General features: G+C 41.6%; 1 protein-coding gene across 2 annotated transcripts in view; it reads left to right on the top strand.

Annotated features, from left to right (window-relative positions):
- USP35 (ubiquitin specific peptidase 35) overlaps positions 1–19,184 on the top strand; it is a 53,630-nt gene that overhangs the window by 9,168 nt on the left and 25,278 nt on the right. For both annotated transcript variants that reach the window (XM_055320582.1, XM_055320583.1), the window contains exons 4-7: positions 690–819; positions 1,217–1,318; positions 2,846–3,004; positions 7,709–7,902. In XM_055320582.1, the coding sequence (XP_055176557.1) occupies positions 690–819; positions 1,217–1,318; positions 2,846–3,004; positions 7,709–7,902 (585 nt within the window). The remainder of the gene's footprint in view (positions 1–689; positions 820–1,216; positions 1,319–2,845; positions 3,005–7,708; positions 7,903–19,184) is intronic.

Raw genomic sequence — 19,184 nt, forward strand, 5'->3', positions numbered from 1 at the left:
TTATTATTTTTATTTTTTTTCTCATTCTGTTTATAGCATAGTCTTATGAGTCTAAAGGTAATGATACAGTGACACTTTCCTGAGCACCTACTGTATGGCAGCCTCATGCCCGGTGCACAGAAGCATTATCTTGGGGGTCAGGTGTGTTCATAAATGTAAGACAGATGGATGCAGAGTGAATACTATGAGAGTTAGCTATTGTCACATTTTTTAATTCATGCAACTCTGTAAGGTAGCTATCATCCCCATTTTACAGAGGAGAGAACTGAGGCTAGAGAAAGTGACTTGTTCTAGGTCACAAGGGTTTGCAGGAGCCAAAGCTTCCAGTGTGGCAGGGGGTCAGAATGGGGGGTAGGAAGTGCTCCTCCTGCCGCTGAGCCTCATGGTCCAGGCAGAGACCATCGAAAGCCCCATTCTGCGACTGCAGCCTAGTGTGTGGGGTGAGGTTTGGAGTGTTGAGAGGGTCGTTCCCCTCCTGCTGGGTTGGGAGCCCTAGGTTCTACCAGATGCCTGTACTGGGCTCATTTGCAGTTCTCAGAGGTGACTTGTCCATCCCATGGACCCCAGGGCTGCTCTGTGCACATGTGGGTCAGTGTAGGGTCGCAGGACATTATAGCTTGTCTCTGGGCTGCCCCACCCAGGCATTTGGGCCTCCCTGGTTCTTGTGTCATTGTCACTCCCCTCTACAGGATGATCGACTGGGTGTCATGGCCCTTGGGGAAGAACATTGACAAGTGGATCATTGCATTGTTGAAGGGCCTGGCAGCTGTTAAGAAGTTCAGCATCTTGATTGAGGTTTCACTTGCCAAAATTGAAAAGGTTGGTGGGCCCCTGTCCAAGTTTTGGGTTATGGCTTTTACCACTTACCTCTTGCAAGAGACCGTGTGGGTCTGGGAGGCAGAGCACTGGGGCTCCAACCCAAGCTCACTGTGACCTGGAACAATTCATTGTACCTCTCTGGGCTTCAGATTTGCCCCATTTATTTCTCTATTCATTCAAGAATGTCACTTTTGGTCTATCCATCCTTCTCTCCCATTGGGTATTGGTCTTACTATCTATCTGTCCATCAACCTAGATCTGTGAGCATGTCTATGTTCTTGGTCCTGCATGTCTGCTGCTCCAACTCTGGTATCTCTGACCACCTCTCAGGTCTGTGACTGTACTTGTCCTCTGGGGCCTAGGCGTGGGGGACTCTTGATCAAGGACTCTCTTCCAGGTTTTCTCCAAGATTCTATACCCCATTGTCCGGGGAGCTGCCTTGTCTGTCCTCAAGTACATGCTCCTGACCTTCCAGCACTCCCATGAGGCCTTCCACCTGGTAAGAACCCTATGTGCACCCTGAGGATGGGCAGTTCTCCATCCTCCACTGGTTTGGCTGGAGTCCAGACATGCTGTCTCTATTGGGGCTGGGGATTTGAAGCTTAAGACCTTGAAGTTCTGGACATTAGGACTGGAGGAGACTTAAAACTCCATTTTATGGATAGGGGACTAAGGCCAGAGAATTTGACTTCCCCATAGGCCCACAGTAGAGTGACAGCCCTAGAATGATGACAGCTAATGTTGCTTAGGTGCTTGATGTATGCCAGGCACAGTACTAAAGACAGTACATGTATTAACTCTCAGGAGAGCCCTCAGAGGAAGCATTCTATCATTTTTTCCACTTTTCAGCTGAGGAAACTATAGGGAGGTTAAGTCACTTGTCCCAGATACACAGCTAGTGAGCAGTATAGGGAAGATTCTAACTAAGTTGATCTGACTTCTGCCCCAGAGTCCTTCCAATATACCCTGTGGTCAACCAGCACCCAGCTGGCCTGGCCTCCCGCTCATGGCCCTTTCTGTTATCCTTGGGGCCATCCATTGGGAAGGACGCCTGTAGTCCTTGGTTGGTGTGGGGGAGGCAGGGCTACTCTCCTGTCTTCCTTTCCCCACACCTGGAGATGGGGCCCTAGATTCTGATGGCTCCTGGTCAGGGCAGAAATTTCATGCTTTCCAATTTGCTACAGTGGGAAAGGCACAGAACCAGGGATTGGGGGACTTGGGGTTGAGTCTTGTCTCCATCATTTGCTAGATGTGGTGACCTTGGACAGGTGCTTACGTCTCAGGGCTTGGAACAGGGTAAGCCCTGAGGATGGTGGGAAGAGGGTTAGATGAGGTGATATTTGTCAAGCCTGCTGCATACTAGGGACTGGATAGATAACTTGTTTCTTCCCATCCTTTTCCTGGGCGCCCTCCCTCCAATTCCTGTGGGCTGACTCTGTCCATCCCTGGGATAGTATAATAGACTACCCCCATGGGTTTGAAAGTTAGTACTGCATAGCACAGAGGAAAAAAATGGCCTTTGGTTGAGATATCAGCTTTTTCTGTAATATGTGGGGGAAGTTCTTGGTGAATTACATAATATCTCCAACTTCAATTTCTTCATCTATAAGATGGGAATAGTAATTGCTAAATACAATCATTGTGAGGGTGAAGTGTTTGACACATAAATGTTTGGTGAAAGAATGATGGTAGAAGGAAGAGTAGCCCTGGTCACTAAGGCCTCAGGCTCTCCTGGCAAGCCAGTTAGCTAAGGCCTAACAGCTGGGGCTTGGGCCCTGGCCACCCCTCAACTGTGAGGAGAGAATTGTTTATTCGGTTTAACAGATGAAGAGACTGAGGCAGAATATCCGAGGTCATCTATCTTGTAAAAAATTATTGCCTACATAGCACAGAGCTCTGTGTAGGAAAGGGGGACAGTGGCCAGACCTCCTTGCCTTAAGGAGCTCTGAGTGTTTTCAGCCCTGACCACCAACCCCTGCCTCTGGTGGTAAATGGTACCAAGTCTAATCCTGCTCTGCTCTCACAGCTCCTCCCTCACATCCCACCAATGGTGGCCTCTCTGGTCAAGGAGGACTCCAACTCTGGGACCAGCTGCCTGGAGCAACTGGCAGAACTGGTCCACTGCATGGTCTTCCGGTTCCCAGGCTTCCCGGATCTGTATGAGCCTGTCATGGAGGCCATTAAGGTGAGTGACAATCTCCCATTGATTCCTTGCCTTGCTCCAAAAAGGGTGCCCATTTGGGCCTTGCTCAAGGCTGTAATATGGATTACTGGCAGTCCCCCATCATTTGGTCTCTGCCTGTCTCCCATCACCTCCCCTGGCCCATCCTGTGCTTCAGGCACACTGAGCTACCAGCCATTGCCCCAGATGGGTCACCACTCATGATTGTTCCGAGTCTTTGCCTGTGACATTCTGACTAAACCCTTCTCTTGTTCTGCCTGGATAGCTCCTATTCCCATTGAATCTTCTCCGTTAAGCCTCCACTCAAGTGTTAGCTCTCTCAGAAAGCCTCCCCTGATAACTCTCGATACCTCCTCCCTGCCCCAGGCTGGGTCAGGGCTTGTCTGGGCTCCCACAATTCCCACATCCCTTTGTCATGTGTTGTCACTGTGTCTCCCACCAGCCAGAGGACTCCAGAGCAGGGATTATCTGTAAGTGTTCACATAGCTTTACTGATCCTCTCCTTGCTTTGTGCCAGACCCAGGCTGGGAACTGGGGATACAGGCACCAGCAGACCAAGTCTCTTCCGCTGAGGAGTTTGCAGCCTAGCGGGTGACAGGCTTGCACAGAAGTAACTCTGATGTAAGTGGCTTAGGAAATTCCTGTGAGGAGAAGGGAAGGATTATCTCCAGTCAGAGGAGGAGGCTACAAGGATGAAGGGGCTTCTGACCTGGGCTTGCTAGTTTGCTAGGACAATAGCATTTACAGGTGATGCCACATTTGACAGTGTGTTCCATATATTTTGTTTCTTAATGCTCACAAGACAAAAGAAATGAGAGGTAGTGTTGTTACCTGAATTTCATAGATGAAGGAAGTGAGACTGGAGAGGCTTGATGACTTGCTTAGTCATGGAGGTAGTGAGAGACACAGGCAGGCACGGTGCTTGCTTGCTGAGCCCATTCCTATTGCCTGATAGAGAGGGCAGGTCTGAGCATGGGTGAAAGATGTCTGGGTAGGTGATGGCTCTTAAAGAACCTCTGCTCTGCCTTCCACTTCTGTAGTGCAGCAGATAGATAGCCTGAAAAGCAATCCACCACAGAACACCTAGATATGCTTGTTAAAATATAACAGACTTTTTTTAAGTACTTAGCTGAGCTTTCAAGAAATTAATGGGGAATTCCCAGGGGCCAAAAAGAAAGCAAGAAGTGGAATTCAGAATGGTGAAAGATGATGCCCTTTTTTGCCTGTCGTGGGCAGGGAAGGAGGGAAGGTGTAACCATAGTCACTAAGCCACTTGAGCTTATAGGGACAGGAGGTGATGCTTAGGGCTTGCTCTCACTAGGGCATTAGCACTAAGAGGCCTATGTAAGCCAGGACCCAAAAAGGCTTTACTGTAGTAAAAGAGTGATCTAGAAAAAAATATATATACATGGTCTCAAATATCAAGGAAACTTTTCTGGCTTGATCTGTACTCTGTATTGGGAAAAATGAAATTGTTAATCATTGGCCTGCTCTTATGTGGGTTTAGGGGTTCAAGTTCTCATTGTCTTTGGGGTTGTGAGACCCCTAAGCTTGGGTACTCACATGAAAAGTAGTATGAACTTGTAACACAAACCCAAGAGTTACCCTATAGAAACAGAAAAAAGTGCTTTCAAGTCACAAAGATAAAATTCTGCTAAAGGTAAGTTTATAATCCAAAAATTACAAAACACACAAGGGAACAATCCCATCTTGAGTGAGACTTAGTCGATACTTTAAATAACCTCCAGCATTTATTTGAGTCTTCTCAGTTTTTTCAGCTTAATATGATAATGAATTTTTTTTTAAAGATTTTGTTTATCATGAGAGACAGAGGGAGAAAGAGACAGAGACACCGGCAGAGGGAGAAGCAGGCTCTCCACAGTAGCCTGATGTGTGGGACTCGATCTTGGACCCTGGGATCATGCCCTGAGTCAAAGGCAAATGCTGAACCACTGAGCCACCCAAGCTCAGAATGAATTTTTTTTTTTTTTTTTTTTTTTTTTTTTAGTGGAGCCAACCTACAAAAGAAGCAGCTACCTTGCTAGATCATGAGCTGCCTGTCACTGGAGGTAGATGAGCAGAGGAGGCAGGGCTTTGATTTGTTAGAAGTGATTATTATTATTTCCTGCTAGCTTGTGAGCTTCCGGTGGGCAAGGACCATGTGAGGATTTCTGTGCCCAGCAAATATCTGTGACTGTACTGTGAAGAATACTCTCATGGAGCCATGAACAAAGAGGAAGCCTGCACTGGGCACTGAGGGAGACCCATACTGAGTGAAACTCAGGCTTTTCCCACTAGGGGCTCCGGTCTGATCCAGAGGACAGTGAAGCTATAAATACCAGTACCACTAAGTGCAGCCAGCTAAGCTTTATAAGATAGATATAAATCACACATGTACCCCACTTGAGAAGATCCTGGAAAGTCTCCAAGAGAGGGGATGGGATATAGAAGTTAGGTCTTGGGGGATCCCTGGGTGGCGCAGTGGTTTGGCGCCTGCCTTTGGCCCAGGGCGTGATCCTGGAGACCCGGGATCAAATCCCACGTCGGGCTCCTGGTGCATGGAGCCTGCTTTTCCCTCTTCCTGTGTCTCTGCCTCTCTCTCTCTCTCTCACTGTGTGCCTATCATAAATAAATAAAATTAAAAAAAAAAAAAAGAAGTTAGGTCTTGAGGGATAGGGACTAGCAGGATAAGGCACCTCCAGATGCATCAGAGGGAAAGGTGTTGGGAGTGGGAGTTTGTCAGCTGCATGAAAGGGACATTGCAAAGATCTAGACGGGAGGGCCTTACACCGGACTGACTGCTTAATCTAGCAGATCTGGGCTTCTCAAACCTTTTCTCCAATGTCCTTGAGCCCAGGCAAGGGCTGCTTGCCGAAGCAGCCTGACACAAAAAGCTCAGTGTTTCTAAAATCTCATCTCAGAGATTCAAGTATGTATTTCATAATTATAAACATTGTTTTTAATGTAAACATTTTTCTTCCCTGAATATTAGAGCCTATAACCCCAGGAAGATGTGCTACATTTGTTCTGTGGCTTTGAATACCTCTAGGTATGAGCCAGTTTGAGAGGCAAAGCAGCAAAGTATCTATAGGATTTTTTTTTGTTTATCAAACTCTTTCACATGTTTTCTATGAGCACATCCTTCTTTGAGGCTCCTTTATAAATAAATTCTGAAAAGTTCTCTCAGGCAGTTTCTCTGGGAGCTGTGGTACTTGGTAAGGGACCCATTGTTTGTAACATTAGGAGCTTGGAACTTCATAATTTTGTTTCATTTTTGTGAGAGTACCAAGTTACCTTCTTTGAGAAAGATGGCGTTTTTTTCTAGTGTGGATAATTTTGAATCGTGTGTGTGCATGAGATTCTGTCTTTCAGCTTTTTTGTACCTGTTTGTGCATGTTGTGTATGGGGTGAGGATTGGATAGGGGATGATAGGAAGAGAAAAAGGGAGACTAAGGTGTGTGTGTGTGTGTGTGTGTGTGTGTTTAAATTTAGAGATGGGGAGAGGGAGAGGGTGAGAGAATCTTAAGTGGGGCTCAGTCTCATGACCCTGAGATCATGACCTCTTGAAATCAAGAGTCTGATACTTAACCAACCATGCCCTCCAGGTGCCCCAAGTCTGTATCTTTTTATGTTGCCTTTGGTAGCTCCTATATTTTTTATCATCTGTGAGAGGTGACTGATCTGATAAATGTTCCTGGGAAATGAGTGAGTAGAAGTGTTAAACCACTGCTTGAGCTTGACCTTCTCTAGTGGCCAGACGATGCATGCTGGGGAGACCAGGGCTTTCAGTGCTAAGCTGGTTTGAAACTCTGGAGGCTTGGACAAATCTGGGGTCTGTGCTCAGGATTTTATAGGGCCTAGAGGAATGTCACTTAAATCTATTCTGTAACTCTGTATTCTTAAATGTTTTTCTTTAAAATAGATTAGAACCCATGCTGGGTAACGTTATTTTAGGTCCATCTTTTTTTTTTACTGTTAAAAAGGAGAATAAGTAAGAAAGCATGCTAATCCCTGAGCTCTTGACCAAGGACCCATAGTAGCACCCCAGGACCGCCTCCCTCTCCACATTGTCCTGTCTATGGGATCATGCTAGGGGGTGGTGACTAATTAAAGCTGATGGCAAACCTAAAAGTAGAAGGGCAGTGGGAACATCATTGTGTGCAAGTGCTGTGAGAGTATGTATGGAGTGCCAAACTGATATATCAGGTAGAAGTAGCCTCATGTGACAGATGAGGAAATTGAGTCAGAGAGGCTCACTTGATCATTGCCAGGCAGTTAGTTAGGACAGGAGTCAGGACTAGGGCTGAGATCTTAACATTGTTGAATCTGGGCCTGTGTTGCCATTGCTTAGAGTCTGTCATACCTTGGACTCCTCTAAGAATATACAGATTCTTCATTTGTTGTCTGGATGTCCCTGGAAAATTCTTTTCTTGGAGTCATAGTTTTTCCATTTATGAAGTGGGAATTTTACACCTTCCTGAGGCAGTTTCACATGAAAGGTGATATAGAAAGCCCGCATGTCAAAATGAAAACCTAGAATAAGTTTGGAAGCAGAAGGCTATTAACATGTATATCTAGAATATTTGTGGGACAGTGTGCTTGGGTGGGGGTGGGGTGGACTGTGGTCCAAGAAGGCTTCCCAGAGGAAGTGATCTTTTGAGAGCTGACCATAATCCCCACTGTCCTGCTGGCTTGTTTCCTCCTCAGGACCTCCATGTTCCCAATGAGGACCGCATCAAGCAGCTGCTGGGGCAGGATGCCTGGACCTCGCAGAAGAGTGAGCTGGCTGGTTTCTACCCTCGGCTCATGGCCAAGTCAGACACGGGCAAGATTGGTTTAATCAATCTGGGCAACACATGCTACGTGAACAGCGTCCTTCAGGCCTTATTCATGGCTTCTGAGTAGGTGCTGCTTTTGAATTTCCTGCCCCTCGTCTCCTTTGGGCTCCCTGGTGTATGGGGAGGGGATGAGGGATTGGAGAGGGTAGATGGGGTGTTGGAGACGGCAGGTCATGCTTTGCATTGATGGCATAATTCCCTGAGGTCTGTGGGTACATGAAGGTGAGAGGTCTGTGAGGGCTCCAGGCCATTGATAAGGTAGTAGGTCAAGGCTGGATGGGAATTTGAGATGGGACTTCAGGGGCTGGGCTGTAGTGGGAAGGAGGTCTGCTCTGGGTTGCTCAACATCATTGATTTTTTCCCCTGGGGTTCATAGGGATGAATTGTGTTTTCCACTCACCCTGGTATTAGACATTCCCTGTCCCCTTTACTAAAATAAAATATTTATTGTCAGTGGCTACCTATCCACCTTAAGGCTTGCTTAAAAATCAAACAAGATTTCAGTCACGGAAGTAGACATCTTTTTTCCCCTAATTTTTTTTTTTTGTGTGTATGTTAAAACGCACATAACATAAAATATATATTTTATTTAGCCATTCACTTGTCAGTGGATACTTAGGTTCCATATCTTGGCTGTTGTAAATGCTGCAATGAATGTGGGGGTGCATATATCTTTTCAAGTTAGTGTTTCCATTTTTTTTTTAAGGTTTTATTTATTTATTCATGGGAGACAGAGAGAGGCAGAGACATAGGCAGAGGGAGAAGTAGGTTCCATGCGGGAGCCTCATATGGGACTTGATCCTGGAATCCTGGGATCACGCCCTGAGCCAAAGGCAGACGCTGAACCACTGAACCACCCAGGCGTCCCAGTGTTTCCATTTTCTTTGGATAAATACTATGAAGTGGAAATGCTGGATCATAAGGTAGTTCTCGATTTTTAATTTTTTGAAGAATCTCCGTACTGTTTTCTAGAGTATACCAGTTTATAATCCTATCAGCAGTGTGTGTAAAGATTCCTTTTGTTCCCAGTCTTTGCCAACACTTGTTATTTCTGGTCTTTGATATAGACATTCTAATTCTGATTTCCCTAATGATGGTGATGTTGAGCAGCTTTTCATGTACCTGTTGGCCATCATCATCTTTGAAAAATGGTCTGTTGAGATCCTCTGCCTATTTTTTAGTAGGATTGCTTTTTTCCTAATAGTTGTAGAAGTTCTTTATATATTTTGGATATTGTTAACCCCTTATCAGAAGTGTGATGTGCAAATATTTTCTCTCATTTTGAAGGTGCCTTTTCATTTTGCTGATGGTTTCCTTTGATTTGCAAGAGCTTTTCAGTTTGATGTACTCCCAACTGTTTATTTTGCTTTTGTCATCTTTATTTTTAGTGTCAGATCCAAAAACTCATTGCCAAGATGATGTCAAAGAGCTTACAGACTGTTTTCTTATAGGAGTTATATGGTTTCAGGTATTATGTTCAAGTCTTAATCCACTTTGGGTTGATTTTTGTATGTAGTGTAAGGAAGTGGTTCACTTTCATTCTCTTGCATTTGGCTATCCAGTTTTCCCAACACCATTTATTGAAGAGACTGTCCTTTTCCCATTATATATTCTTGGCTCCTTTTTTGTATATTAATTGATTGTATAAGCATGGGTTCATTTTGGGGCACTCTCCTCTGTTGTATCGATCTATTTATCTTTTTATGCTAGTACCATATTGGTTTTGATTACTATAGTTTTGTAATGTTTGAAATTGGGAATCATGATGCCTCCCGCTTTGTTTTTATTTTTGAAAATTGGTTTGGCTATTTGAGGTCTTTTGTAGTTCCATACAAATTTTAGGGTAGTTTCTTCTATTTCAGTGAAAAATATCATTGGAATTTAGATAAGGATTGAATTGAATTTTAGATTGCTTTGGGTACTATGGATATTTTAACAGTATTCTGGTTCATGAACACAGAATACCTTTCCATTTATTTGTGTCTTTAATTTCATCAATGATCCTCATTCTGACATGTTGGAAAACCAGGATAGTAGCCTAACATTACATCACAATGCCTAACTCATTCAGTTTGCCTCATCCCATCACATAGGTATTTATATCATCTCACTTCAGTATAGGAAGAAGGGTAAATATAGTATAGTACAAGATATTTTGAGAGAGATCATGTTGATGTTACTTTTATTACAGTATGTTATAGTTTATTATTGTTAAAATCTTACAGTGCTTTATTTATAAAACAAACTTAAATCATAGGTATATATAGGAAAAAACAATATACATAGGATTTGGTACTATCTGGTTTCGGACATCCATTGGGAGTCTTGGAACGTATCTCTTGCAGGTAAGTGGGGACTGCTGGTCTTTTAACCTTCTTGGTTATTTTTTTTTTTTAAGATTTTATTTATTCATGAGAGACACAGAAACACATGAGAGAGGCAGAAACCTAGGGAGAGGGAGAAGCAGGCTCCTGCGGGGACCCTGATGCAGGCCTTGATCCTGGGACCCCGGAATCCCACCCTGAGCTGAAAGTAGATGCTCAACCACTGAACCACCTAGCTGTCCTTTTTGTTTTTCTTGCCTAATTACTAGCTAAGATTTCTAGTACTATGTTGGAAAAAAAGTGATGAGAGTAGACACCCTTATCTTGTCTATCTTAGAGGAAACGCTTTCAGGTTTTCATTGCTGAGTAGGTCATTAGCTGTGGGCTTGTCATAGATGGCCTTTGTTATGTTGAGGTATGTTTCTTCTATACCTACTATTTTTGAGTTTATTTTTATTTTTTTATTTTTGGGAGTTTTTATTAAACATAAGTGATAAGTGGTTATTGAGTTTTATGCATCTATTGAGACGATCATATGATTTTTTTAAAAAAGATTTTATTTATTCATTCATGAGAGACACAGAGAGAGGGGCAGAGACCTAGGCAGAGGGAGAAGCAGACCCCCACACAGGGAGCCTGATGCGGGACTCAATTCCAGTACTCAGGGATCACTCCCTGAGCCAGAGGCAGATGCTCAACCACTAAACCACCTAGGAGTCCTTGATCATACAATTTTTATCCTTCATTTTGCTATGGAGTATGTACTACATTTATTGTTTTGTGGATATTGAATCATCTTTGCATCCCTCCTGCAAATCCCACTTGATCTGTTGTATGAACCTTTCATGTATTTTTTTTTAAAGATTCTATTCATTTACTCATGACACACACACACACACACACACACAGAGGCAGAGACACAGGCAGAGGGAGAAGCAGGCTCCATGCAGGTAGCCTGACGTGGGACTCGATCCCAGGTCTCCAGGATCAGGCCCTGGGCTGAAGGCAGCGCTAAATGGCCGAGCCTCCCGGGCTGCCCCCTTTCGTTATTGTTGAATTTGGCTTGCTAGTATTTTGTTGAGGGTTTTTGTATCTGTGTTCATTAGGAATATTAGCCTGCAATTTTCTTATGTCATTGTCTGATTGTGATATTAGGGTAATGCTGGCCTTACAAAATGAGTTTTAAAGTATTCTTTCTTCTGCTTTTTGGAAGAATTTGAAAAGACTTGGTATTCTTCTTTGAATGTTGGGGGGAATTCACTAGTGAAGTCATCTGGTCCTGGTCTTTTGTTTATTGGGAGATTTTTAATTACTGATTCAGTCTCTTTACTAGTAATCAGTGTGTTCAGATTTTCTACTTCTTTATGATTCAGTCTTGACAGTTTTTATCTTTCTAAGAATTTCTCCATTTCTTCCAGGTTGTCCAATTTGTTGGGAGTATAATTGTTCATAGTAATATCTTATGATCCTTTATGTTTGTGTGATATTAGTTGTAATGTCTCTTTCACTTCTGATTTTGTGTGTCTCATGTTTTCTTGATGAGTGTAGTTAAGGGTTTGTCTATTTTGTTTATCTTTCGAAAAGTTAGCTTTATTGATCTTTGCTATTGTATTTTTAGTCTCCGTTTCATTTATTTTTGTTCTGGTCTTCTGTTTTTTGGGCTTAGTTCTTTTCTAGTACCTTGTAATGTAAAAATCGTTCATTTAAGATCTTTGTGTCTTTTTTTTTTTTAAAGATTTTATTTATTCATGAGAGAAAGAGAGACCAAGGCAGAGGGAGAAGCAGGCTCCATGCCGGGAGCCCAATGCAGGACTTGATCCCGGGACCCCAGAATCATGCCCTGAGGCAAAGGCAGGCGTTTAACCGCTGAGCCACCCAGGCGTCCCCCTTGTGTCTTAATTTAAGCATTTTTCACTATGATTTTCCCTTTTAGAATAGCTTTTCCTGCATCCTATAATATTTAGTATGCTGTATTTACATTTTCCTTTGTCCTGGGGTATTTTTTCATTTTTCTTTTGATTTTCTTCTTTGACCCTTTGGTGTTTAGTAGTATGTTATTTAGTCACCACATATTTGTGAATTTTCTGTTTTGTTTTTTTTTTTTTTGTTTTTTTTTTGTAAGTCATTGCTAGTTTCATACTATTGTGGTCAGAAAAGATGTTTGATATGATTTCCGTCTTTTTGAGTTTATTAAAACTTGTGGCCTATTACGTGATCTGTTCTAGAGAATGTACCATGCAAGCTTGAGCAGAATGTGTATTCTGTTGCTTTTGGCTAGAATATTCTGTAAATGACTGTTCTATTATATTAATCTGTTCTAATATGTTGTTGGGTAGAGTATTCTTGGTCGGAAGTTTTTTTGTTTCAGCCATGCCAGTCCTTTCTAGTCTGCAAAGTTTTTGCAGAAAATATACTGATACTCTTCTGAAGGTTCCCTCATATGTAACAAGTTGTTTTCTTCCAGATGCTCTTAAGGTTCTCTTTTTGTCCTTAACTTTTGACAGTTACAGAGTGTTAAGTCTCTCATCTTATTTGGAACATTCTTCATTCCCCGATCTGGATGTCTGTTGCCTTCCCCAGATTAAGGAAGTTTTCAGCTATTATTTCATCAACCAATTTTATATCTTTCTCTCTCTTTTCCTTCTGTGTCACTTATTATTTTTTTAAACAATTTTATTTATTTATTCATGAGAGACAGAGAGGCAGAGACATAGGCAGAGGGAGAAGCAGACTCCTAACAGGGAGCCTGATGTGGGACCCAGTCCTGGAACCCTGGGATCATGTGCTAAAGCCATAGACAGATGCTCAACTGCTGAACCACCTAGGTGTCCCTGGGTCACTTATATTATAAATATTGGTCTGCTTAGTTTTGTCCCAGAAGTCCTTTAGGCTATCTTCACTCCTCTTCATTCTTTTTTAACTACTCTGATTGGATGAATTGTACTGCCTTGTCTTCAAGTTTGCTAGTGATTTCTGCTTGGTCTAATCTGATTTTGAATCCTTCTGTTGTATTTTTCAGTACATTTATTGTGTTCTTCAATTTTGTGATTTCTGCTTGGTACTTTCTTATATTTTCTTTCTCTTGGTTCAGCTTGGCTCGTGCACTATTCTCCTTGTTTTGGTGAGCATCTTTATAACTGTTGTTTTGAACTTTCTATCTGGTAAATCACTTGTCTCCATTTTGTTAAAATCTTTTTCTTATGTTTTATCTTGTTCTTTCTTTTTTTTTTTTTTAAATTTTATTTATGATAGTCACAGGGAGAGAGAGAGAAAGAGGCAGAGACATAGGCAGAGGGAGAAGCAGGCTCCATGCACCGGGAGCCCGACGTGGGATTCGATCCCGGGTCTCCAGGATCGCGCCCTGGGCCAAAGGCAGGCGCTAAACCGCTGCGCCACCCAGGGATCCCCTATCTTGTTCTTTCATTTGGAATATACTTTTCTGTTTCTTCTTTGTCCTTGACTCTGTGTTGATTTGCATGTATTAGATAAAATGACTTCTCCCAGTCTTGAAGAAGCGGTCGTGTGTAGATGAACCTTTTGTTCATCATTGCCCTTGCTTTTGGCTGTCTCTCAAACCATTGTGATTGCCCAAGCAGCATACTTTCCTCTTAGTGGCTCTCAGTAGTTCAGACTGCACCCAGGACCTGTCAGTGTCCTCAAGGGGAGGATTTCAGGCAGCAGCTAGATGCTGGACTTTTTGAAAGCCAGAATGTCAGAGCAGTTTTTAAAGTATGCAAATATACCTCTTTCAGGGGAAGACTAGGAGATGGGCATTTGCATCTGTGAAGATAACCTAATAATCCTCTTAGAAAGACTCTGCATTTCTGTCTACTGCCACTCTGCAGTTCCCTGGTACGGTAGCCCAACTGTTTTCTATTTGTTACGGTCCTATGTCATCTGCAAGTGTAAACTTCACTGCACCAGAGCTGGACATTCAAGGGTTGTTTCCTGGGTGTCAACTGCAAAAACCAGGATTGCAAATAGGTGCATAACCTCCTTTCTGGGAGACACTGGCAGCCTGGAGTGAGGTAGAGGGAGAATGCAAAGATGACACCTGTTAGCTTGTGCAGTCTTTGGAAAGTATTTCAGTTAGTCCTAGTTGTATGTTAAATTAGAAGCCCATGCCTCAAGCTGAGCTTTTAAGATAGACAAATGGACCTTTTTCACAGACTTGGTGATTCACTCAGCTGCCTCTGTGCTGGCTCCTAGGGTATTAGCCATAGTGGGTCCATGCAAGCTGTTTAAGTACTGTTTCTCAGTTTGCTATAGCATTTTTGGTCTTGGGGACGTTAAACCTCTTGACTTTCAAAGGTAGATGCTTTGGGGCCCATCCTTCAGGTGTGGGTCTTAAAAATTAGGGTAACAGATGTGGGAATCAGACCCTTCCTTACTTAGGGAGAAGCTGGTAGTTGTGATTTCCCTCTTGATTGTGGGTCACCATACTGGGGCTGGGGTTTCTGTTGAAATTGTCTCTTCACTTCTACCCATTTCAGTGTGTTTGTTCTCATTTGCCTGATGTGTAGGAGTTCAACTAGTTTTTAGATTTCTTTCAAAGGGAATTGTTCCATATGTAGCTGTATTTTTTTTTTTTTTTTGTAGCTGTATGTTTAGTATGTCTGTGAGAGGAGTCGAGTTCAGAAAAAAAAAAGGGAGTCGAGTTCAGCATCCTTTTTTTTTTTAATTTTTTTTTTAATTTTTTAATTAATTTTTATTTATTTATGATAGTCACAGAGAGAGAGAGAGAGAGGCAGAGACACAGGCAGAGGGAGAAGCAGGCTCCATGCACCGGGAGCCCGACGTGGGATTCGATCCCGGGTCTCCAGGATCACGCCCTGGGCCAAAGGCAGGCGCCAAACCGCTGCGCCACCCAGGGATCCCGAGTTCAGCATCCTTTTGAAGTGAAACCCTGAATGGTCAAATTTTATGTACAAATTTTTAAATTTTCATGAGGTCTAGTTTGTGTAATTTTGTTGTTTGTGCTTTGGTGTCTTATGTTAGATCATTGCCAAATCCAAGGTAAAGCTTTTGTGCCATGTTTTCTTCCAAGAGTTTTGTTGTTTTGGATTGTAAATTGAGGTCCTTAATCCATTCTAAGTTAGTTTTTGTACATGGTGTTAGGTGAGGGTCTGACTTCATTCTTCTGCTTATGGATATTTCCTTTGCCTGGCACCATTTCTTGAAAAGCCTGTCCTTTCACCTATTGAATGATCTTGGCACCTTATCAAAAATTGTTAGCTTGTGTACATGAGGGTTTATTTCCAGGCTTTGTATTCTATTGCATTGGTCTCCATGTCTGTCTTTATTGTTTCATTGTTTCAATTACTGTAGCTTTGTGTAGTAGGTTTTACCATCAAGAATTGGGGGTCCTCCAGTTTTGTTCATCTTTTTTCTAGATTGTTTTTCATTGTTTGTGAGCCTTTGGGATTCCATATGAATTTTAGTATGTTTTTCTGCAAAAAATGTCTTTGGATTTTCCTAGGAATTACATTAAATCTGTAGATCACTTTGGGAAATAATAACATTTTGGCAATATTAACTCTTCTAATCCATGAACGTGGAATGTGTTTCCATTTACTTGTGTGTCTCTAATTCTCTCAGTGTTTTATAGTTTTCATCGTGCAGTTTTTACCTCCTTGGCTAATTCCTAATTATTTTCCTCTTTTTGGTGCTATGTAGTTGGATTTGTTTTTGTAATTTTCTTTTTGGATCATTCATTGTTGGGGTATAAAAATGCAAATGGTTCTTGTGTGTTGACTTTGTATCTTGCTACTTTGCTGAATTATTAGTTCCAACAGCTTTTTCTGTAGTCTTTAGGATTTTCTACATTATATTCTCTATGAACAGATAATTTTACTTCTGTTTATTTTTTGCCTGATTGCTCTGGCTAGACCTTCTAGTCCTGTTTTGATCAGAAGGGATGAAATTAGGCATAGGCAGAGGGAGAAGCAAGCTCCCTGTGGGGAGGCCTGATGTAGCACTCCATCCCAGGATCCTGGGATCATGACCTGAGCCACCCAGGAGTCCCAGGAAAAGCTTTTAGACACTCACTACTGAATGTTATGTTTGCTATGGGTAAATTTCTAATATATGGTTTTTATTATGTAGAGGGAATTTCCATAATTTCTATCGTGTAGAACGTTTTTATCATAAAAGTGTGTTGAATTTTGTCAAATGCTTTCCTGTATCAGTTAAAGTGAGCATGTGGTTTATTTTGGTGATGTGTGTGTGTGTGTGTATATATATATATATATATATATATATATATATATATATATATATATTACATTAATTGTTTTGTATGTTGAACCATCCTTGTTTCCCACGATTAAATACTACTTGGTCATGGTATATACTGCTTTTATTATTATTTTTATTTGGTTTTTTAAAATTTTTTTTTTATGATAGAGAGAGAGAGGCAGAGACATAGGCAGAGGGAGAAGCAGGCTCCACGCACCGGGAGCCCGACGTGGGATTCGATCCCGGGTCTCCAGGATCGCGCCCTGGGCCAAAGGCAGGCGCCAAACTGCTGTGCCACCCAGGGATCCCTATTTGGTTTTTTGATAGTACATTTCACCTTAAAAATATTTGTTTTAAGTTTATTTCTTTTAAGTAATCTGTGCACCCAATGTGGGCTTTGAACTCACAACCCCAAGATCAAGATTAGCACGTTCTTCCAACTGAGCCAGCCAGGAGTCCCAGTGTATACTGTTTTTATTGTGCTGCTGAATTCTGTTTGCTTAATATTTTGTTGAGGATTTTTGCATCAGTATTCATAAAGGATATCAGTCTATAGTTTTCTTGTAGCGTCTTTTTGGCTTTGGTTATCAGTTATGCTGACCTCGTAGAATAAGTAGGAAGTGTTCTTTGCCTTTCGGTTTTTTGGAAAAGATTGGTATTAGTTCATCTTTAAAGATAGGTAGAATTCACTCAAGAGCCCTGAGGCCCAGGACTTTTCTTTGTTGGCGTATTTTGGTTACCGATTCTATCTCCTTACTAGTTTTAGGTCTTTTCAGACTACTCTTCATACTGTTCTCTTATTATCCTTTTTATTTCTGTTGAGTTGATACTGATGGCCCCATATTAATTTCTGATTTTAGTAATTTGAGTCTTTTTTCCTTAGTTTATCTATCCAAATTTTTGTTAATTTTATTGCTTTTTTTGAAGAACCAACTTTTATTATTTTTTATCCCTATTTTTCTGTTTTCTGTTTTAATTTGCTCTAATCCTTTATTTCCTCCTTCTAGCTTTAGGTTTAGTTTGTTCTTTTTCTAGTTCTTTAAGTTGTGAATATAGGTTGTTGATTAGAGAGCTTTTTTTTTTATTTTTATTTTTATTTTTTTTTTAATTTTTATTTATTTATGATAGAGAGAGAGAGAGAGAGAGGCAGAGACACAGGCAGAGGGAGAAGCAGGCTCCATGCACCGGGAGCCCGATGTGAGATTCGATCCCGGGTCTCCAGGATCGCGCCCTGGGCCAAAGGCAGGCGCCAAACCGCTGCGCCACCCAGGGATCCCTTTCTTGTTTTTTTAATATGAGCATGTGTGGCTTATCCTTGTTTTTGCTGTATCCCATAAACTTTGGTGTGTTATGTTGTTTTTATTTGTATCTAAGTAGTTTCTAATTTTTCTTGTGATTTTTTTTCTTTGATCTTTGGTTGTTAAAAAGTGTGTTGTTTAGGGGCACCTGGGTGGCATAGTTGGTTAAGTGTCCAACTCTTGAATTCAGCTCAGATCATGATTTCAGGGTTGTGAGATCATGCCCCACGTCGGGCTCCTGCTGGGCGTGGAGCCTGCTTCAGATTTTCCCCCTTTTGCCTCTCTGTCTCTCTCTCTTTCTCTCCACCTGTTTAAAAAAAATAAAAAAAAGATGTTTAATTTTCACAATTTTGTGAATTTTCTAGTTTTCTTTATGTTACTGAATTCTGTTTATCCAGGTGTGGTCAGAGAGGATACTTTGATATTTATCTTTTAAATCTGAGGGTTAATTGGTGGCCTAACTTAGTCTTTTTGGGAAATGTCTCACATGCACTTGAGAAAAATGTGTATTCTGCTTTTGGGTGGAGTGTTCTGTATGTTTCTGTTAGATCTAGGTATCTAGGTGGTTGTGTTAAGTCCTCTATTTCTGGTGTGTGTTTGCAGGTGAGGTCTTGAGGTTTCCAATTGTTAGAAATGTCGATTTCTCCCTTTAAATTCTGTTTTTGTATCATATATTTTGATGGTCTGTCATTTGTAAATTATTATAATTGTTACTTTTTGCTGTATTGAGCAAATATAATGCCTTTTCTGTCTCTTGTAAGCTTTCTTGATTTAAAGTCTGTTTTGTCTGATACTAGTACAGCCACCTCTACCCCGTTCTGGTTTTTATCTGCATGGAATATCCTTTTTCATCCTTTCACTTTCCATTTGTTTTTGTTTTTGGATTGCAAGTAAGCCCCTCGCAGACAGCATAGAGTCAGATTGCGTATTTTTATCCATCTTGCCAATCTTTGTTTTTTGATTGGAGAGTTTAATCTGTTTGCTTTTACAGTAATTATTGATTAGGAGGGACTTCTGTCACTGTGCTGTTTGGCTTTTACATACCCTATAACTGTTTGCCTCTAATATCCTGCATTCCTTTATCTTCTGTGTCCGGTTGATTTTTCATAGTGAAATGTTGAAATTATTAATTTCTTTGTGTGTATATTGTGTAGTTGTTTTCTTTGTTGTTACTATGCAGATTACATTTAACATTCTAAATTTAGAACATTCTAATTTTAATTTATAGCACTTTAATTTCAATAACATTAAAAACTCTGCTCCTTTACAGCTCCATCACACCTGTTTTGGCAGTTGATGTTGCAAAATTACTTCTTCATACCCTGTATGCCCAAAAAACATGAATCAGTAATTCCTTTTTTTCTAAAAGATTTTGTTAGAGAGTGAGCAAGTGAGTGAGAGCAAGTAGAAGAGAGCATGAGCTGGGGGGGAGGGGCAGGGGAAGAGTGAGAAACAGGCGCCTCGCTGAGGAGGGAGGGGATCCCAG

The sequence above is a fragment of the Nyctereutes procyonoides genome, unplaced genomic scaffold, assembly GCF_905146905.1.
Source record: "Nyctereutes procyonoides isolate TBG_1078 unplaced genomic scaffold, NYPRO_anot_genome, whole genome shotgun sequence".
Lineage (NCBI taxonomy): Eukaryota > Metazoa > Chordata > Mammalia > Carnivora > Canidae > Nyctereutes > Nyctereutes procyonoides.